The sequence below is a fragment of the Electrona antarctica genome (genome assembly GCF_951216825.1).
Source record: "Electrona antarctica genome assembly, chromosome: 22".
Classification (NCBI taxonomy): Eukaryota; Metazoa; Chordata; class Actinopteri; order Myctophiformes; family Myctophidae; genus Electrona; species Electrona antarctica.
Window position 1 is genome coordinate 30,375,776 of NC_136805.1, and position 22,525 is coordinate 30,398,300.

The window sequence follows — 22,525 nt, forward strand, 5'->3', positions numbered from 1 at the left end:
TGACTAAAACTAGAAGAATTCCATTTCAGATTGCACAACCGACCAAATAATAGCCTACAGCTTTTTTCTCAACATTACGTTTGTTTTAATAAGTCGCTACCTTTTGCAAACATCAATGAGTCTGCATGGGTTGACACGTATAATCATAATAATTAATGTTTTATGTGTATCTGTAAACCGTTCAGAATGAGGATGAATTGACCTCAAAACGAGGTTTGCCTCAAATAGGATAAACCACACAGCATAAGCTTCTGTAATGACCAGGTCTTCAATAATGACCGTCTGTCCAGCAGTAATCGAGGGTGTTGTGTGTACTGCGTGCGTGCAGATAAAGCGATAAAGGCTGTTCGGTTCCCCAATAAAAAGACGGAGGAAATCTCTTTTGGAAATTACCATGAGAGGCGGATGCCATTTGCATTTGAACAGCATGTAATTATTGGAGAGTGCAACAACATTCACATGTGGGTGAAGGTGGGTGTTCGGCCCGCTAGATAACCAGCTGCATTATACAGTAGCTGCATATGCCATTCTGATCGTCCTGTTGATGTAATAAGCCTTATTTTAAGCTTCCCAAACATAGCTCGAGACCCAAAATAGGAATTCTATGTCTTCGCAGGACCCAAACAAGTGAAAATAAACAAGCTTGTAGATCTGCTATATTCAGTACAATATATATGTGTGTGTGTGTGTGTGTGTGTGTGTGTGTGTGTGTGTGTGTGTGTGTGTGTGTGTGTGTGTGTGTGTGTGTGTGTGTGTGTGTGTGCTTGCGTGCGTGCGTGCGTGCGTGCGTGCGTGCGTGCGTGCGTACACTGTAGGTAGGAAACAACAAATGAGTGACTTGTCTATTAGGAGGTAGTCTCCAGACCTGCTGCTTCAATCTGGCATAAGTATTATTGTACAAAATTACACCCAGTGTGAAGTGAAGTAAGCGCTGCCTATTACTGATGCATTCATTTCATTGAGCAGCATTATGTGAACCACAGGAACAATATTAAATCTCTTGACATTCTATCTCGAGATCGTCTTTGGACGTCTTTTTTAATATATATTGCTTACGCTTCACAACTCTGTTCTGCGCGCGCTCGTAACAATCTGGTTACAGTGCGATGAAGAAAATAAGTGAAAAGTCTGCTGGCTTATGCTGTCAACGGGAACAGAGTTTTTAGAATCCTAATATCTCGGATTCTTCTTACAGTTAAGGTGGTGGCACACTGGACGCGTTTTTAGGAAAACCGATGGAGAAACTCCGCTAGAAATCCGAAAAAACGCGCTCAGTGTGTGTGGACCTTAACAGGCTGCTTTTTTGATCAAAACAAGCTTTTTTTGCAGTTCATTTCTATAAACGATATGATCGCCGATTACAAAATGTATGATTTGGTTGAATTAAATAACATTCGCGGGACTTGATACATAGCGATTTTCCGAGAGAAACGGCTTTCAAAATAAGGTGGTTCCCCGTTTAAATGAATGGTGGCGTTCTGCGAGTATCAATTCAGCCACCAGATGGCGTGTCGGCGGCGAATGAGGTAACCCAACTGATGAGACGCGTTGTTAGCTTGAAGACCAGTTCTTGTGGTCAACAGTGTTGATTTTGACAGCAAATTTTGATTTCGTTGTAGTCATAGTCTTTTGAATAAAATTCCATTTAGTTTTAGTCGACTAAATAGCATGTGATTTTAATGCAATGTTGTGATCTTGTAGATGTGCCTTTTTCAGAACACCCGAGCACAACAAAATGCCTCTACTACTCTTCTACTGAAACTCTTCACCCATTTGAGTTTATTTTGTATTTGTTGACACCATTGCCAATATATTTATATTTAAATTAGTTCTCGTCAGTAAAAAATCAAAATCAAAAATCACACCCGTGTGAACCGAGTGGTGCAACTCCCCTCTCCCTTTCTCCCTCTTTCTTTAGTTATCTGTACCTGTCTTGTCTAACCAGACCTTTCATCTCACTAGTGGTTGTGTCCCACACTTCAAACTCAAAGTCAATGTCAAAGTTATACAGTCTCCTTCCACAGGGGGTGGCTCCTTCCCGACAGGTAAGGAGTGTGCTTTTAGCCTAATCCTATAAGGTAGGTATTTTATTTAATTTTACTTATTCTGTCCTCACTCTGGTGGGGGGTTTCTACGACGGATCGTTCCAATTGCCTCTGGTCTACAGTGGATCGTTCCACGTTCAGTGGCTAGACTGGATCGTTCCAAGTTCCACCTCTCTGGCGGATCGTTCCAAATTCCACCTCTCTGGCGGATCGTTCCAAATTCCGCCTCTCTGGCGGATCGTTCCAAATTCCGCCTCTCTGGCGGATCGTTCCAAATTCCACCTCTCTGGCGGATCGTTCCAAATTCCGCCTCTCTGGCGGATCGTTCCAAATTCCGCCTCTCTGGCGGATCGTTCCAAGTTCCACCTCTCTGGCGGATCGTTCCAAATTCCGCCTCTCTGGCGGATCGTTCCAAATTCCGCCTCTCTGGCGGATCGTTCCAAATTCCGCCTCTCTGGCGGATCGTTCCAAGTTCCACCTCTCTGGCGGATCGTTCCAAATTCCGCCTCTCTGGCGGATCGTTCCAAATTGCTTTCTGGCACAACAGCAGTGCCCCTACTGGTACTCATGAGTCACACATGAGTCACACACATTAACACAAGTTACATAGGTGAACACGAGTCACATATGTAGGTGAACACGGACATTGCTGTTCCTTGGAGTGGTTGCACCACTCAAAAAAGGTAGTCGACGCACATTGTTCGTTATAGTTTAGTAGCCATATAGCCTACAGCTGTAGGAGTGTACCTGCAGATGTAGTTGGTCTTGCATGAGTTCTGCACGGTCATACAGTTGGGCGTGTCTTTGTCCTCGTAGGAGCAGATGGGGACGATGGTTTGCCGCCTGCGCTCTGCGCACGCAGACAGGTCCCCCGGTGGACACGAGCAGAACAGCATGCCATAGCTGTGTTTAGGAGGGACCTGCAAACACGCACACACACACACACACACACAAAAAAACAATAATGTGCCTATTGTGCACTAGGTCCACTCCAAGTCAAGGTTATAATAGTTTTGGAATTGTCATTTTAGTTTAGTTTTAGTATTTATTTATTCTCTAATTAATTAAAGTTTTTAGAGCCGATTTGCTATAGTTTTTATTCTTAAAAATGCTAATAGTTTTAGTAAGCTTTTATTAGTCTTAGTGTTGGTATTAGTTTTGTATACTTACAACTTTGAAATCTAAACTATCCACATAGCCCACCAATGAGACACAGAGTGAGTAGACAGAAATGGTGCCATAAATAGTGCCATAATTGTCTCCACCAGGCCGAAGGAATGGGGAGAGAGTATGTTTTGCACTCCGTCCGTGTGTGTGTGTGTCCTTCCTTCCGTCCGTCCGTCCTTCCGTCCGTCCGTTATCAGCTAATGTCCGGCACCGCTGGCCCGATCCATGCCAAACTTTGCACACACACTCCCTGGATGCCAACGATGAACCTCTGCCCCAAATATTCCTCAACGGCCTGTTATAGCGCCACCATGAGGCCGATTTAGGCAAAACACATTTCTGTAGATGACTCGTACACATTTTATCCATACATCACACAATTCGGTATACACTATCTCCATAGTCATGTGATCAACACAGATCTGCACAATTTCCCATCTTCCATCCTGATTGGCTAAGATTGGCTTCCAAAGCTCACATGATTGGTCCGTTTCGAACAAAATGCCACAAATCACAAACACAGTGTCCAATTTTGATGAAATTATACACTCACATTTCCACTAGGCCGAGGACGACATTCCACAATTTTTTCCCCAAATCAGCCTCACGGTGGCGCTATAACAGGCCAAATCCTGTTTCGACTGCATCGACAATTTATGTATGTGCACTCCCTAGAGGCCAAGGAAAAACATTTTCCCTGCATCCCTCCACATCTGCCGGTTATAGCGCCACCATGAGGCCGATTTCTGCAAAACACATTGTTTATGTTAGTCGCACAGATTTCATCCAAATCTCACGCAAATCAGTACACATGATCTCTGTAGTCATGTGATCAAGACGAGCCTGTTGGATTTCTCAGATTCTACACTGATTAGCTAAGATTGCCTTCCAAAGTTTTCAGGAGTAGCCCGTTTTGCACAAAATGCTGCACATGTCCTGCTCATCCAGAATTCTATCCTCAGAGATGCTATGAGTGATCTGGCTCTGCATTTCCTCAACAAAATTAAGAAAATTGTTGCAAGAAACAAACAAACAAAAAAACATGTTTATATTACTCCTAAACATTTAGCCAAACATCACACACACTCCTATCCTCCTGGTGGAGACCTGTGCCCAGAAGGGCACTTTTTCTAGTTGTAGACTGTAGCTAGTTGGTTGGTCTACTATTTTTTGACAAGCGACACCGGTGTACAACTAATTATGAATCAGTATGAATCATAAAGTATTATTGGTATTATGTAACCTGACTCCAGGATCCAAATGTAAAAAATAATAATGCGTGTGCATGTGTGTGTGTGTGTGTGTGTGTGCGTGCGTGCGTGCAGGTGTGCGTGTGCAGTATAAAAAAATGTAATCTTCTCTTCTGAGGGAGCTGGGTAACCTGACAGTATTGAGTTCACCAGTTCCCTCCTCCTAGCCTGGCTAATAAGCCAGACTAATATCACACAACACTGTTGCGGTATATCAGTCTGGGCTGGCTCCACTTGGATTTCATTTCCCGGGGAACATTTTCTCTTTGATGCAATTGGTCAGAGCTACTGTCAGTCAAAAGTCTCAAGCATTGAACGTCACTGTACCAAAGCCCGCCTATATTGCATACCGTGTCCCGATTGGTCCGACCTGTTCTCTGCTGTAGGAAAGAGGCGTGCTACTGAGCCTCGCCAGACCGTAATCCGCTGGTAGGCAACTTTTTTTTGCCAACGGCTGATTCGGTCTGGTTTATTAACCAGGCTACCCTCCTCCTGCCTGCATCTGGGATCTCTCAAGCAGAAACGATGAACCCGGAAGCAGCGGGACAAACATTTGATATCTCCATAACAATTTCGAGTTGTAGTCTTGTTAGGTTGTGTTTACATTTGCGCTGTGGCAGCGCTTCAATATGTCATAAGTCTCGCGTTGATCCCGCCTCTAACGGCCTCATACAGCCGCATATCGCTCCGGACAGAATTGGACCGGAGTACATCATCTCTGCCTGAGAGTTCCCAGACTCTCCCTGCTGGCAGAATGCAAATGTTGTCCAGCAGGGGGAGTGGTTTCACCAGGCTAGGAGCGGGGGGACCTTGTCACAAAACCTTTTCAGATGGCGGTCCGAGGTCCAAAATACATATGATTTTGGGGGTCCTGAGAACTACTGTATTTACCTTGTCAAAGAACTGCCGCAGGGCCTTGTGGCACTTGCGTTTGTTGCAGACCTCGGAGGCGGACACCCGGGTGGTGCAGGGGTTAATGTAGGCAGAGCGGTACTTCTTACACGTGTCGTTCAGGTTGCATGCCTTCGCCGCGTTCAGACAGCTGTTCTCCTTGTTGGAGGGAGGCTCTCCTAACAGGGAGGGAGGGGGAGAGGGAGAGGGAGAGGGAGAGAGAGAGAGAGAGAGAGAGAGAGAGAGAGAGAGAGAGAGAGAGAGAAATGTATTAGGTACACTATAGTACTGTTTCCCGATCAGTGGGTCGGGACCAACATTGGGTCGCAGACCAATTTGTATTGGTCGCGACTTGTGAGTAAATAATCTCCTTTTTTTCCAATTCCTCTCTCTCTCTCTCTAAAAAATCTCAACTTTTCCTCAATTAAAACAATTCCAACATTTCATACATAAAATAAAGCAAATAAAATATCAAACTAATGAAAAGTAGTAAAAAGCACTTCGGACAAAACGTCTTAACTCCATTGGATCCTCAAAATATCTGCTAAAGGAACTAACTCCACCTCCTCTCATGCCAGTAATTGACAATATATAAAGTCAGAAAAAAACTTGGCACAAAGTGACACATGCACTTGCTAATTTCTGTAGTTTGAGTCCTGGGCAAACATCTAATTTCTCTTTTGGGTCTTGAGGTAAAAAGTTTGAGGAACCATGTAACGCACATTTCTAATCAACCAATCACATGACAGCAACTCGCTGCAGTTACAGTAGGCATGCGCACATGGTCGGGTGACTTTGAACACATGGCATGGTTGTGGGTGCTAAAGAATGCTACAGTTGGGTGCCACCGATATTGTCCCTTATCATTTGACCCATTTAGGCCTGACCTCAAAATTTAAAAAAATCCTTCTAAATCCTCCAGTTTTCTGAAATAAATATTTTCACGATTTTTCAAAAATAGCAGACCTACAAGCTCGTAGCGCGCCACTCGGTGGCGCGCTATGAGCTTGTAGATCTGCTATTTTTCAATAGCTAAATTATAACATAATGTTTAAAACACCAAAAGGGGTTCCCGCCCAAAATGGGTTAACTGTCCTTTTGCGCAGATCACGCAAACCTCAGCAAAAAGAAAAGGACAATATCGGTGGCACCCAACTGTACTTGCTATACTGCTTCTGAGATCTCGATAGGTGGTGAAACTGGTGGATCTGTGTCTGCAAAGGAACACAACATGTCACCTGCTGCATCTCCTCACTGTAAACACAGTGGTGACCTTTCAGACTGCAGGTTGAACACAGATCTGCGCCAGCCGCACCGCCTCCTAATCTACTCAGACTGACGCTGGTTGTGTAGTTATCCTTTCTTCCTTGCTCTCCTTGCACTCTAATTACTCCCAACACACTTATCCTGTCAGTGCCTGACAAATGTTCAGGCCGCTTGCTCCGACTTTGCGCTTTTGTAAGTCGCTGCGGACGAGGGCACTAAATTGGAAATGCAAATTCAAACAAGTTGTTCTTGTGCCACCTCTGTTCTCTTCGTGTCATGCCTACAATAGCAAAGATGAAAATTGGCTAATATGGCTGGAGGGCGGGGGGGTGGGCGGACCACGCTATCACGGTCATGTCAGCACGACGAGCCGTCGCCATTACTCCGACGGTGCGTTGATTACCAACCCTGTCTCTAACTCTAACTGCACACGAAGCCACGCTGTCTGACTAATGCTCAGCCATAACCATCAGCAGTGTACAGTAACTAGTACATTTACTTAAGTACTGTACTTAAGTATAATTTTAAGGTATTTGTACCATACTTGAGTATTTTCAATTTCCAACTCTACATCTCAGAGGTAAATATTGTATTTTTACTCCACTACATTTATTTGAAAACATTTTAATTATTATTACAAAATATACTATATTGCAGCCAACAATTCTTTTTGTACATTTTGAACTTGTGATATGGGGCATTCTGCACAATGAGTACTTTCTACTTTTGGTACTTTAAGTACATTTGTATGTACTTTATTATTTGTATGTACTTTTTGATAAGGGGGTAGTTCTACATTGCAGTATTGATACTTTTACTTAAGTAACACATGTGAGTACTTTTTTCCACCACTGATAACCATAGTCTATATACTGTAATCACCTTCAGACACGCCAAGTTGAAGTCGATTGTTCGGCCCGGTTCTCGAGATATGCGAAGGACAGGTGCACACAATCACTCACAGAGTGAATTATAATATCGTCTCTGTCGGGTGGAAACCTCATGAGTCCCAAGCAGTTACTCTTCGAGCTCACAGATCTGCTATTGTTGATGCTTTTGTGTGACGCTGTGGTTAGTACGATCAAGTGGGGCGTTCATTTACAAACAAAACACAACAATATGGAATATGGCGATCGATAAGAGGTTTCTGCCCGACAGCAAGGATGAACATTTGTGTCCGTACTGTATGTTAGAGAGAGTGTGTGTGTGTGTGTGTGTGTGTGTGTGTGTGTGTGTGTGTGTGTGTGTGTGTGTGTGTGTGTGTGTGTGTGTGTGCATGTGTGTTTCAAGGCTCTGACTGGCTGCTGTCCTTCCGTTTTGTCCTCATCATATCTCACCTCCACACATCCCTGACACCGTGCCCCCCCCACACTCACATGCGCACGCACGCACGCACGCACGCACGCACGCACGCACGCACGCACGCACACACGCACACACACACCACAAATTAAAATGTTTAAGTGTTTGGCAATCTTTAGCCCCAAGTCAGGAGTTAGGAGCTAAAATAAAGTGAGTTCGTAGATCAGCTTTTCTCAGTATGTGACAAGTATAAACTAGACATAACTCCAACCCCTAAAGCACCTTGAAAGAATTCCATGGTCCCCAGCTAAATGATGAACCAAATGGACCCTTGTAGACCTTTACCTCTTGAGAGTGTAAAATGATTCCATTTGGTTTCATTTTACGCTCTCAAGAGTTAAATTGTTAAACATATGCATTACTTAATTTACAAGAAGTCTACACAATTATGAGATGTAAAATAAATATTATTCCAATCAACATTTGCCTATTATCACTCATATGGTACCACCAACATCAAAACAGCATGGAATTGTGCCTCAAATCCTATCCAAAAATAACAACATATTCTTTAGGTTGGGGCTGAGAGGCTAAACCTCAATAGTGGTCTGTACAGTACGTGGCTCAAATGCCAAATACATAATGGACCTTGATAAACCACTACCTTAAAGGTAACCTCTAAAATGTTTAATCCTAACCCCCCTGAATACCCAAACCTCACAAGTTACGTACGTATAGTGTGCGCACGCACGCAAACGCGTGCACGTTCCTGAGAGTTTGTGTGTGTGTGTAATTGTGTATGTGTGTGTGCGTGCGTGCACGAGAGAGAGAGAGAAGGAGAGAGAGAGATCATACAAAAGCATCGCAAACATGTCACACCATGACTTTGATATTTCTAACATTAAAATCAACCATTATAAATTGAGCATTTTGTCTGTCAGGCCATCATATAGCATTAGCATATAACATATCTTCAAATACTGTGACGTTACCATATTATCCACCACAATTTAAACACAAATACATTTGCCTTTTTGTCTGATATCCTCTAAATGATGACCTTGCTACATTCCAACCCATAATCTAATAACAACGCTCATTACTGCACCAAATCAAATCATGAGAGAACTCAACATCACCGCTTACATCTGCCAGTAACTGTGGCCCTGTGGTGCAAAGGCAGGCACCCTTTTATCACTGACACAGTGAGAGAGAGAGGATTGTTGGTGTTTTTGGTGTTTTAACTAAGCATTATGTTATACTTTAGCTATTGAAAAATAGCAGACCTACAAGCTCATAGCGCGCCACCGAGTGGCGCGCTACGAGCTTGTAGGTCTGCTATTTTTGAAAAATTGTGAAAATGCGGCACAAATCTTTGAATATATATTCTTTCAGAAGACTTTTTTTTTTAAATTTCGACGTCAGGTCTAAATGGGTTAAAATAAACAATATATAATATATATATTAAATATAGTAAAATTAATTAACAGAAAAGGCTCAACCCCCCACCCCCCTAAGTATATAAGCTTACACCTGCATGGGACAACCAGCAGCAACCAGTACCGTAGAAATGCATGGCAGACAGGCGTGTCCATGCAGCTCTATATCCGCTTTCTGCAGTTAGGAGACAGCCCCTAATTGTTAAAAGACAGTTATTAAATCTGAGTGACTTGTGGTTTCTAAAAGTCTGCATGGTGAGGTCCGGAGGGCATTGGGTTTCACATCACATACTGTACATTACAGGTCGTATACAGTATGCCATGGTCACCACATCATAATTAAGGGGGAAAGGTTAATTGTCGCTGTACATTTGCACATACGTGCTGCAATTTGAACCCGTCCCATCTATTAACCACTTAAACCCTATATACTTAGTTCCCCCCGGGCTCCATTTGTTGGCTATTCAAAAATAGAAGATGTACAAGCTCATTGCACGTCACTTCATGCACTTGTCTATAGAGAGAAAATGATGTATTGTGAAAATAAGCATCGTAAATAAGCATCGTATTTGGACAACAAAGTTAAAGTGCAACTTCATCCCTTTTGCAACCAGATTTGAATCATCATTTGAATGATGCTTGGGAGACAAGAAACACTTTCCTGGGGTTTATACGTGGGTAATATGTGTTTTTAGATGTTTTAGTATTTCAAAGTATCCATGGGCTCCGTGATGTCATGGACACTGGGCTCACTTCCTTCCTGGACTACAATTCCCATAATGCTTTGGTCCACTGCTCCTCCTTGTGGATAGAGGGAGGGCTGTTTTACTGAGACAACATGTAGTCCAGGAAATAAGTGAGCCCAGTGTCCATGACATCATGGAGCCCATGGACACTTTGAAATACTGAAATATCTAAAAACACATATTACCCATATAAAAACCCCAGGAAGGTCATTAAAATAAGATCTGGTTGCAAAAGGGGTGAAGTGGCTCTTTAATAACAACTGTGTACTTTAATCTGTAGTGTACAGACCTCAACTCTGGGAGCTTGCACAAAAATATTAAAAATGTGGTAAAAAAAAAAAAAAGAAAGGAAAAAAGAAGATGGCTGTCCGCAGCCAAAAACATATACATTTGGGTGTCCTTGACAAGTTTTAGAACCCCTGCCCTAACCCACTGCTACCTGCTACCTAGACAACACTTTACTTAACACATAAAGTACAACTTCCTTATTATCGTCAATGTATGTTTCTTCATGAATTAATGCCATGTTTGATCATCACAAAAAAGGCAATCTGCAAGCTCACAATGTGTGCTACGATACGCTGCATTGTGAGCTTGCAGATCTGCTGTTTGCAGGGATACCTGCATATTTAATGGCATAAAACCGTGCATATTTTCTTACGTTTCTGCATATTTCACAACTTTTCACATTTAAAAATCTTCCGCATAGTTTCAACTTTCCGCATAATTATTTCGCAACTTTTGTGTCACAGAAACACTGCAACTAATCTGGGCGGCTTGAGCTGGAGAACAAAGATAGCTACCAATCGAAACGACTCTATGTAAATGCGTGCAGGAATGTTCACACCCCCAAAATACGCAAATAATCTTTAATTACAGAGACATTTTTGCAATGTAATTACAACGACTTAATGACACTAAAACGACTTTCTGATGGAATAAAAACATTCTTTAACATTCCAACTGTAAGGTATTTTGGTCTATTGTGGAGTTTCATTAGAGCCGACTTGTGGGTGAAAATACTGGAAGGGGTCACATATGTTCCATCTAACATGTAACAGGTGGTAAATGGCCTATAGCCCTCAGTGGCACATAGACGCCTGTGAAAGAACATATATTACTGCTAATAAGCGGAGTTTCACGACTCGAGTTTCACCGACGTTGTATGAGTGCGGTGGACATCACAATGGCGCATCACAATAAGCTTCTCATATTCTCTGTATTAGCAAGCACACCACCTCAGGACACAATCATCATTAGTCTCTTAGGATTAGGATTCCCATCAACCCATTATGTCCGTGTGAAAAATAGCCGATCTACAAGCTCACAACGCATAACGGCCGTGACACGCTGTGAGCTTGTAGATCGGAACCCAAGTATTTAACTCAGGCTTTTTTTTTTTTTTTACCCAGGCTGCCCGTCGGCGTGTCGGAAAAGGTTTTTTGTGTCAGGCTGATTTTTAACAGGTCACGGGGTCAGATTCCGCAGTGCTCGTCTGCCGTTGTTGTTGTCACCTGTCACTTATCCTGGGTATCAAAGCTTGGCCCTGGTGGCCTGGCTTGGGGGGGGGGGGGGGGGGGGGGGGTGCAACGTGATACTGAGGGGTTTGTTCTGGAGAGAGCAGGAGAGAGAGAGAGAGCGGTGGGGTTTGAAGATGGGAGGGAAAACTTTCGCCTTCTGTCTCTGAACTGGTGGGGTTGGGATAGAAAAGTGGGTTGTTAGCAGAATGTGAAAATATCTCGGGATATACCAATACCGTACTGCCAGCATGCCCCCTCTATCAGGACGCACGCACGCACGCACGCACGCACGCACGCACGCACGCACGCACGCACGCACGCACGCACGCACTTTTTATGAATGGCATTTGTACAATTTGTGACATTTTTAGCCCTAACCCTGACTGACACCACAAATTATAATAGTAATAATTATTTGGTCCGTACTAATTTCGTTTGCACATAATATAATACAGTACATGACATTAATTTTGTCCTCTGCATTTTGCCCATGCTATAGGAGAGCCGATCTACAAGCTCACATGGGCTCATGCGAGCTTGTAAATCTGTTTTCTGTGCACGACACCGGCACACAACTAAGCCATAACTCCGAGCCTAATCTCTACCTAACATTTTTAAACAAAAAAAACATTTTCTCTTTTGTTCTCACAATTGCTATGCAGTATGTCTCACATTCTTCTATATATTTGTGCATGTGCCCTCGCACACGCATGCACAGCTACTGTAGAGTACAATGCAAGCGCTGCTTCTGGGAAATGAGTCCATATTTCATGGCTGGCATGTTAGTCTAACAGTGTAGAGAAAGTGCTCATCATAATTACCATAATTCTGCAGTGACATTTTCGCTCTGTTCATTTAACTGGACCCCATTTGACACTGTCTGGGTGTCTGAGTTTGAGATGTACAGTAAGTACAGTACATGTAACTCACCCACTCTGAGGAAGACGTAACCTTCACATCCACATGTCAGTCACAGCTGGTTAGCCGACATTTTCAGATGCTTCTTTTAGAGGGGCGCTGGCCCCTCCAATACATGGCTTTTTAAGATTACGTCATATGGCAGGCTTGTCAGCCAAGTCTATGGATTTTAGGGCAGTGAATAACGACGTATACATCAAGTGGACAATATAATTCATATTGCCTGTATTTATATTATTATTATTGAGGGGCGCTAGCCCCTCCTATATACAGGTTTAATGTTTGTTTTTAGTTCAATGTTTGATTTAAAAACGCCATTGACAATGAAGGGAAAATGTACGTCATCTTGTCCCTAACGCAAACATTAAATGCCGTTTGTTTTGTCACCGTTTGTTTTACATCACCATTACATCACCTAATCATAGCAACATGAGTTAGACTTTAATATATTATATTAGCGTCCCTCACTTCACACGGGTGTGATTTTATAAATACAGGCAGCCACAGTGGGCACCCCTCACTTCACACAAGTGTGAATTTTATACATTGTTTTCAGATTTACTGATTTACGATTCAGATACTGATGACCTCAGGGATCTCCAAATCAGGGATCTCCATTTATGGGCATAAAAGGGACACGGACAGACGGGTTACTCTGACAGAGCCCCCCACACATCTGACTATGTGTGTAGATCAACACCCCCATGAAGGACCCCCAGTTTGATGTGCCTTAGGCCCACGGACCCCCAGAACTCTGTCGGTGATGCGGGTCCATTTGGTTCCATCTGTACACTCTCAGAGTTACAGACCCGTAATGGGTCCATTTGGTTCCATTTGTAGACTCTCAATGTAACTTGTCAATGCTCAGCTTATAGAGGGTATGCGCGTGACATCATCATCAAACCAGGAAGTTATGCAGGAACGCCTACTGAGTGGTAAAAAACTACTTTCTGGCCTTGACAGCCCATACATCCACACAGAAAAGTCCTATCTGATTGCATTAAACAACGTTAAACAATGTTAAACTCACTTTGCATGTTGCTTTGCCACTCGATTTGCCACTCGATGTGCCATTCACTTTAAGCATGCGCATACTCTCTATATCTGCCTCCCTTGCAAGACAGATTGTAATTTCTCCAACAAGCTCTGGTTTAAGTAAAGGTTAAACACGCATATCCGTTTTATGAAGTATTGCACTGGCTCATTTTGCAGACAGCAGGGGACAGGGTAATTATTACACTGATTGTTGGCACAATGACGTAAAAAAAAAAAAACTATTGAAGCCAAATAGCAGCAGCTGCTGCCCCATTAGCCAGGATTAATGGACAGATCAGATTGATAGCAGGGTTGGGAGATGATAAGGGAGATGGCATGTGGGGGCTAAGTGTAACATCATAGTGCAATATTAACGCTCAGAATAAAGGAGACATTTCCTTTCAGCGGTGGTACTTTGAGGGGTCCTTGGGGGGTAACTTCCAACGTATTGAGAGTCAGGGCCGTTTTTATGCACAGGCAAACTAGGCAAATGCCTATGCTCTGTCATGGGGGGGGGGGGAGGACACCTGTGCAAAAAAGAAAGAGAGACAAATGTCAACACGGCCCTGATAGTTAGGAAGTATAGCAGCCAAATGGAATGGACCCGTACAGATCTGTAACTCTGAGAGTGTACAAATGGACCCGTACAGATCTGTAACTCTGAGAGTGTACAAATGGAACCAAATGGACCCGTACGGGTCTGTAACTCTGAGTGTACAAATGGAACCAAATGGACCCGTTCCACTCTCAGAGTTAAATTAGCACTGATGATTTGACACTGTAGATTGGTGTCCCCAGTCTCAGAGATAGAAATGGTTATCAATTTGGCCTAATGTTTATTGTCACTGTATGGAACATACAACAAACGGATTAGCTCATCCGCTAAATGAAAATGCCATAAACTGTGAGTCCGTCATAAAGTCATCATAGTGTGTTAAATAAAAGCATCCAATACTGTACATACAATAATAAGTCTTAAGATCTTGAGGTCTTCAAATAAGGGGAGGCCACGGGGAACCATCCACTGTACTTGGCATCATAAGCAAAGAGAACAGAGTGTGTGTGTGTGTGTGTGTGTGTGTGTGTGTGTGTGTGTGTGTGTGTGTGTGTGTGTGTGTGTGTGTGTGTGTGTGTGTGTGTGTGTGTGCCTCCCTGTGTATGTGTGTGTGCGCTTCACCAATGCCGTCACAGTTCTTGGAAGAAGCTGTATTACAGTCACTTAATCGTGACGCATAATATGGAGAGAATGGGATTATGAATAAGAGTGTAAGAAAGTGTGTGTGTGTGTGTGTGTGTGTGTGCGTGCGTGCGTGCGTGCGTGCGTGCGTGCGTGCGTGCGTGCGTGCCTGCCTGCATGCGTGCCTGCGTGCGTGCGTGCGTGCGTGCGTGCGTTCTGTTCATAACACACCAAGTAGCTGCAGTTAAACTATAGAGGGTATGCGTGACATCATCATCATACCCGGAAGTTATGCAGGAATGCCTACTGACTGGCAAAAAACTACTTTCTGGCCTTGACAGCCCATACATACAAACAGAAAAGTCCTATCTGATTGCATGAAATTACTTTAAACAACCTTAAATTCACTTTGTCACTCACTTTGCCACTCGATTTGCCACTCGATCTGCCATTCATTTTATACATGCGCATACCCTCTATTGACGGCATAATCATAGTCATGTTCCATAATATATCCCATATGCAACGACAACAGATGCTAAAGCCTCGTTCCTGCAGCAACGCTTTGTGCCAATAATTACTGTAAAGCACACCCTCTCATGTAATATTGCTTCAGTAAACATCCCTGGACATAACGCTAGTATGTTGTGGCAAATCGACGTTGTGATGCAGCATTAAACAGGGTTTAACAGCTACATTCATAATGTATTTTTGTAAGTTTGGGTCCAGGGCAGACACCACATTTATCTTTTGGGTCTCAATCTAAAATGTTTGCGAAACACTCTCGTAAACCATGGCATGGTTTGAAACTATCTATGCATACAATACACGGAAATACACTTGGCCACTAAATGGAAAAATGTTATCTTCCACTGCACTCAAATGCATCATTATATCTTCCAAAAATGTTCAAAAACCTTTTAATACATCGATTTGCATATTTGTAAACAGGTCTTTAGAGAGCACGGAAAACCATAGCGTCAGAGCGACATTATAAGTCAAGTCCTAGTAACAAACAATCAACATGCACTTTATGCACGCCGACAGCGGAGCGCTCCTTAATCCATAAAGACCCGAGGCCGGTTCTACAAAACCTCTTCTAAACCCTAACAGTTTCCTGAAAAAGAAAAAAAAACATATGCTGCTGTATCACTGGTGCTCTAACATTTTCATGTCAAAAACCCCCATCTCAAAGGATTTTGTTCCAGGGAACTCCAGCATATTATTATCAGAATTCTTTTTTTTTTTTGAAAGATTTGTCACAAATGTTCTAGATTTTTCAAAAATAGCAGATCTAGAAGGTCATAGCATATTAGTCACGTTGTGCCGCGCTATGAGCTTGTATAGGCCTATCTGCTATTTGTATTAGCCAATTCAACCAATATGCTAAATATATATAGCTGAAATCTAACATGACACAGGTGCTTTCTCGGTTTTAATGGCTTAGCGACGCGCCATTAATCTTTTAACCTGTGGCAAGTTATTACATGCACTTTAACAACGCCACAACAATTATGGGCACCTCACTTTATCTGCAGACAACAAAAGGACAGGCAGAATATGGCTGAGGGGACAGCAAAATGAGCATGTAATTAATGTTCACCTTCACAGCAGCCACAACTCCACTCCTCTCTGGGAAGGATGTTCTGTTCTCTGGCGTCACATTCAGAAGGCAGCTAGTATAGCTACTGTAGTAACTGGTGTGTCGCGGACCCCCAAATTGAGGCATATTAGCCTGGTAAGCCCGCGGACCCCCCTCCCCATTTGAAAAGATATACCAGATGGCTATAGCAGTGATTTTTAACTATCTTTATTTCAAGGACCTACCAGTTTGATCAAAACTAGACTAAAATGTTAGGGAGGAACTAGTGGAGAAGAGGTCCAGTAGAATTAAAACAAAAGTCATTTTATGTTTGGTTGCGCTCGGGTGCTGCACTCTGACAATAGCAGATCCATAAGCTCACAACGTCTCATGCTTCGGCGCGTTGTCAGCTTGTAGATCTGCTATTTTCGGCATGCAACCAAGTCAAGTAAAAAAAACAAAAAAAAAAACAATCAATGCCATATCAAGGCCATGAGACTCCTTGGTGATGTGGTTGTTATGTGCATGTCTTAGGGTTTCTTCCTGGAGGCTGAAACCTTGACAGTCAAATGTGCCAATGAAAAAAACAGTGATATAGTGACATCACAATATCATCTCCACTCCTAACTCCTCCCCCTTTATCATACAACAACAGCTGTGGGTGCGGCTTCAGTTCAGGTGGATCACCACCCATCACCACCCACCAGGCAAACCAGGCATACTAATACCTGATGGTCATGTTTTAGGGTGGAAGAAAATCACGGCACTCCATCTTTAAATGCCAAATTCATACTGATGAAGAGCCGTGAGGCTCGAAACGTCATGTCCACTTTGGTGTTAGAATAAATCTTTAAGCTTTGGAGCTCAGTCCAGTGTGTGGACCTTATTTTCTTTTCTAAATGTTTATTTATGGTCATAAATTACACTAGAACACGAGTACACCTCAAACACCTCACAAGAACACCTCAAACAGTTTAGTGTTCGAATTAAACATGTATATGACTGACTTTTGATTGTGTACTGAAACACATACATAAACGTGTTTAAAAAGTGTAACAGGCGATTAAACATGATCTTCTGTTTATAATCTAAACACTGTGACACGTTTAAATAGTGTTACAAATAAGTGTTCAGAACCTAAACCCTTGGATTTAGTGTGTTGTTGGGTGACAGTGGCGTGCACTGATCCGTCATCTGAGCTGAAATGATCGTTGACCTTTGACACGTACTGTAGCACATCTCCCTGTGTCTTATCATCCATGAAAATTAAAAAGGCGTATGCAGCCATTTCCCCACCTGCACACACTCAATAAAGCCATTATCTCCATACTGTATGCATCAGGACTAAGTGATTGGAAAACAACAGCTTCTTCCAAGAACTGTGACAGCATTGGTGAACTCATAACTTAATTCTCGCAGCGCACACACGCACACGCACACACGCACACACACACACGGTCCCTAGGGCTCCCAAGTAAAATTATCTAATATGAACCAAATGGACCCTTATGGTCTGACTATCAAAGCTTCGGCTCCATTCTAACCCATTACAAAGGGGGAGGGGAATTGATTTTCCCTAACCAATCACTAGAGATCAACGTAAGTTCGGGGCCACTCGTCACACCAACCTGTTACAGCATCATTGAAACGTGAGTACAATGGGGTTTAGATCAGTGGTTCTCAGACCTGTGACCATGTTTGCCCGGGACCCAAACTAGAGAAAATAGACGATCGACTATTTTCACTATTTCTTAAACAATATTTGTTTCCTCTTTATGGAATTTATTTGATTTTCCTTTTATTATCTCCATGAAATTACTGAAAAAAACAAATAATTGAATTTGTTTTGAATTCATGGAAGATTTTCCTTTTTGGGGGAATGTTTTTTTTTAAATGTTTTGAAATAACATTAAAAAACAAAAACAACAAAAAAATGTATTAAAGGGACCCATAAAAATGTGTCCGCGGCCACATTATATATGGGTACCAACCCGGTGTATGGGAACCAGTGGTTCTCAAACTTTATCATGTTATGGACCCCCAAAATTATACTCATTAGCCTGCGGACCCCCATTTGAAAATATATTTGACAGGGACCCCCATAATAGGGAAGATTTCTACGGCTCTAGCAGTGATTCTCAACCATTTTCATTTCAAGGGCCCCGGTTTGACCTGAATTAGGCTATACGGCCCACCTATTTAATGGCATTTCTACCTCTGGGACACCAATGCATATTGTACAATCACTGTTAATTTAACTCAGACAGTTTAGATGCCATAGCCTGAGGGGACAATCAGCCGATTGACCCAGAACCACATCGCTGTGTCTCAGTTCAGTGAGTGTAACACATTGCAGGCAGGGCTGTCCATGATTACACCATTTAAGTTGAGGATTCATTGTCACACAGATTATTGTGTTGTAATACAAATGTAATTTCCGTTTGCCTTTCAGGTTTCGTAATAAGAATTTGCACAGGGCTGATATGACAAATAGCTTAAATATATGAATATTTGACATAGCCATTTCGTTAAAAAAAGATTGCAGATTTGCTATTTCCACTAAGTTTGATTATTTATTTTTAAGTGTGAAAATGTTTCAACGTGCAAACGAGTATTACGATTCTGCAGAATAATTGCGATAATATCTCATGATGTAATAATTGAGACAAGCTTAAACGCAGTCAGAGCTCCAGCCAAGCGCTGTATGAACTAGTGAGATAATCATTTGAAGGAAACATTTTAGTGAATTGTGCCAGTGTATTTTACAGCAAATTCTGATTTAATCTTAGTATTTTGAACACATTTAGTTTTAGTCCAAGTTAGTCATCTGCAATTGTCTTAGTCGGCTAATATCAAAAACCTAGTCTTTTAGTCTTAGCCAACAAAATGAACACTGTAGTGTGTACTGTACTGAATGATAATTCACTCAACTATCTTACTATCATTACTCCTCAGCCTGCAGCTGTCAGCTGCGCACAGCTCAACAGCATGGCAACGTTCCGTTGGTACTGATTGGTTCATTGTTAGACCCTATTGTTAGACCCTCTCCCACCCTAGGCCCTCATTGGAGAGTCTCTTTTTTTCAAACCGGTATAAACTGTGTCAAAACACAGATGGCCTTATCTTGGCCACCCCTTATCCCTTATCACTAAACTTATTTGGCATTTTTATATATCTATATCGACACGTTGTGAGCTTGTAGATCGGCTATGGACTATTCACGGCCTACCCAGACCTGTTGTTTCAGCGTGACCTCGCTCTTTAGGGTGTCTTACTGGTATTATCATTCCGGGTGTCGCCACAAAAATGTTTGAGAACTACTGATTTAGAAGGCATTTTATAGAAAACAAAGAAAGTCAATAAATAGATCTATTCAAGGTTTTTGCTCAATAACCACAATATCAAACCCTTGAAAGAGAATCAGCAGCACAGAAACATGTGCACAGACAGATCAAAGTCATAGTCCAGCTGAGAGATGACAACAATGTCTGCATGACAACAAGGACGTCTGGCCTCGTGACAACACTCATTTTAAACGCACGGGCGCACTTTATTTCAACCTGTCTAATAAATACTGCGGCGGAAGGTCAGTGGTGGAAAGTAACCAAGTACAACTCAAGGCCAACATAAGTTTGGGACAGGATTATAGACTGATTCTGATGTGTTTTGGTTTGGATTTCTCCTTTAAAAGTATATTCAGTGATTTGACTTAATTCAAATATCACTTATTTTTTCTTTTTTTCTGGATAATCCTCCCTACTATAGAGTGTGCTGACCATATAAGGAGTTCCTCCCGGCCCTCAGTGAGCCCCTGGGGTCAAAAAACCCTAGTTTCAGTTTTGGTGGCGGGTGGCAAAGCCTTCATCCAATCAGGATGAGAGGGGCCTTCCTCCAATCATGATCGAGTGGGGGCGGGCCTTGGTGCACATGCTGTTGGCCTGTTGCACTTCCCCCCACTGTAGAGCGTGCATGTGCACATTTTGTTACCGGGGCAGACTGGGTGGTTTTCCAAATCACCCAAATCACTGAATGCTCCTTTAAAAGTAACAAATGTGAATACTTCTACCAGCCCAGAGGAAGGCAAAGGTATTCGACCCCCCCCCCCCCCCCCCCCAACGCCCCCTCCCCCGCTGCGCTCCGTTGGGCCAGATGAACAGAGCACCCTACAGGCCCCGGCACCGCGCCGTGTCGTGTTGCATCTCTCAAGGCCTTTGTGTTCATTGATTTATAAATGAGGCAGCGTTTAATTCCACAGTCCTTTTTTTTCCTGGAGGATTTATTCCCTGCCGGCCCGTTGGTCGCCGTGTCACACTGCTTTCTGCCTTGGATTAAGCCATTCTGGGCGGGAACCCCTTTTGGTGTTTTAACTAAGCATTATGTTATACTTTAGCTGCTGAAAAATAGCAGATCTACAAGCTCATAGCGCGCCACCGAGTGGCGCGCTACGAGCTTGTAGGTCTGCTATTTTTGAAAAATCGTGAAAATGCGGCACAAATCTTTGAATTTATATTCTTTCAGAAGACTTTTTTTTTATTTCGACGTCAGGCCCTAAATGGGTTAATGAGCTTATAAACACTGCGGACCTTCCCCCCAGAGGACAGGCCAATGGGAGCGCAGCGGGAAGCGAGGCAGGGGTGGTTATTGACAATCATGGTGTATTTAGAACTGCTAAAACATATTGATTCTTTTCTGGGGGATTATTCATAGATTCTTTATTTTTTACCCATTAAGACCTGGAGGCAGATTCTACAAATGCCTTCTTAATCAGTAGTTGTGTCACTTTCAAGATCAAAAGAAAATAGCAGATGTACAATTTTTCAGTGTGGAACGAAGTGGCACACTGTGAGCTTGCATATCTGCTATTTTTGCATACAATCTAAACCAACACAGATGCTTTTCCGGTTTTAATGAAATAACCAAAAAGCCTTTTTTTATTATTTATTATTATTATTATTATTAATCATTATCATTATCATTATCATTATCATTATCATTATTATTCATTTTATATTTGTTATCTCCACCAGGACAAGAGGCAGAGATTACCATATCCAACCATTATAGGGTTTAGAAGTGGTTAAACAGATTTTTATTTCATGCCACTAGGGGTCCCCAGACCCCACTTCGAGAACCGCCGCCATACAGAACTGCAAACATTAAAACCATACAATGGATTTTGCATTAAAATAATAACCGGAGGAAGAACCAAATCTCCAATTTAAACCAGGGAGAATGGCGTGTCTAACAATTTGAGCCAATTACCTCCATTGTGTGAACTTCTGGACCAGTGCTATCTTGGCAACACTGTGCCCAAGGCTTGGCTTAGTTACACAGCAAGGAATGAGGTCACCTTATGCCAAATGGATTTATGAATAATATTTCCTGTTAAGTGGATTTCTTTTCTCTCCTTCGCCTCACGGCCCCTTGGGCTGTTTACAGACTGCTGTACATTAAACAGGCTACTCTAACCATCTCAGCATCGCTATCCGTCTTGCTCTCTCCTCCCACGCTGAGTTTGGCCGATACATCATCACAATACCCGAACTTTGAGGGGAAATGGCTAGCATTAACGCATTTTGGGCGGGAACCCCTTTTGGTGTTAGCATTATGTTATGCTTTAGCTATTGAAAAATAGCAGATCTACAAGCTCATAGCGCGCCACTCGGTGGCGCGCTATGAGCTTGTAGATCTGCTATTTTTGAAAAATAGAAGAACGACTGACATAGAAACATAGCTTTTTCAGAAAAAAAGCTATGTAGAAGACATTTTTAGAATCTGATCTCAGGTCAGAATGGGTTAAGTTCCAGCGGTGGAAAGTAGACAAGTATACATTTACTGAAGTACTGTAGTAGAATTTTGAGGTACTTTACTTGAGTATTTCCAATTTCCAATCATTTTACTTCTACTTACACAGTTACACTACATCTCGGATCCAAATATTGCACTTTTACTCCACTACATTTATTTGAAAACTTCAGTTACTAGTTACTTTGTAGATTTGTATTATTATTACAAAACATACATTAACCACTTCAGCCCAATACCAATACATTTCAGGCATTTGAAAATAGCAGATCTACAAGCTCACAATGTGTCGTGATGTGACGCATTGAGCTTGTAGATCTTGAAATGGGACATTCTGCATAATGAGTACTTTTACTTTTGGTACTTAAAAGTACATTTTGAT

General features: G+C 42.4%; 1 protein-coding gene across 1 annotated transcript in view; it reads right to left on the reverse strand.

Moving 5' to 3' along the window:
* gfra1b (gdnf family receptor alpha 1b) overlaps positions 1 to 22,525 on the reverse strand; it is a gene marked incomplete at both ends in the record, with an annotated part of 56,461 nt that overhangs the window by 12,745 nt on the left and 21,191 nt on the right. The window contains 2 exons of the mRNA XM_079492331.1: positions 2,793 to 2,965; positions 5,354 to 5,532. Coding sequence (XP_079348457.1) covers positions 2,793 to 2,965; positions 5,354 to 5,532 — 352 coding nt within the window. The remainder of the gene's footprint in view (positions 1 to 2,792; positions 2,966 to 5,353; positions 5,533 to 22,525) is intronic.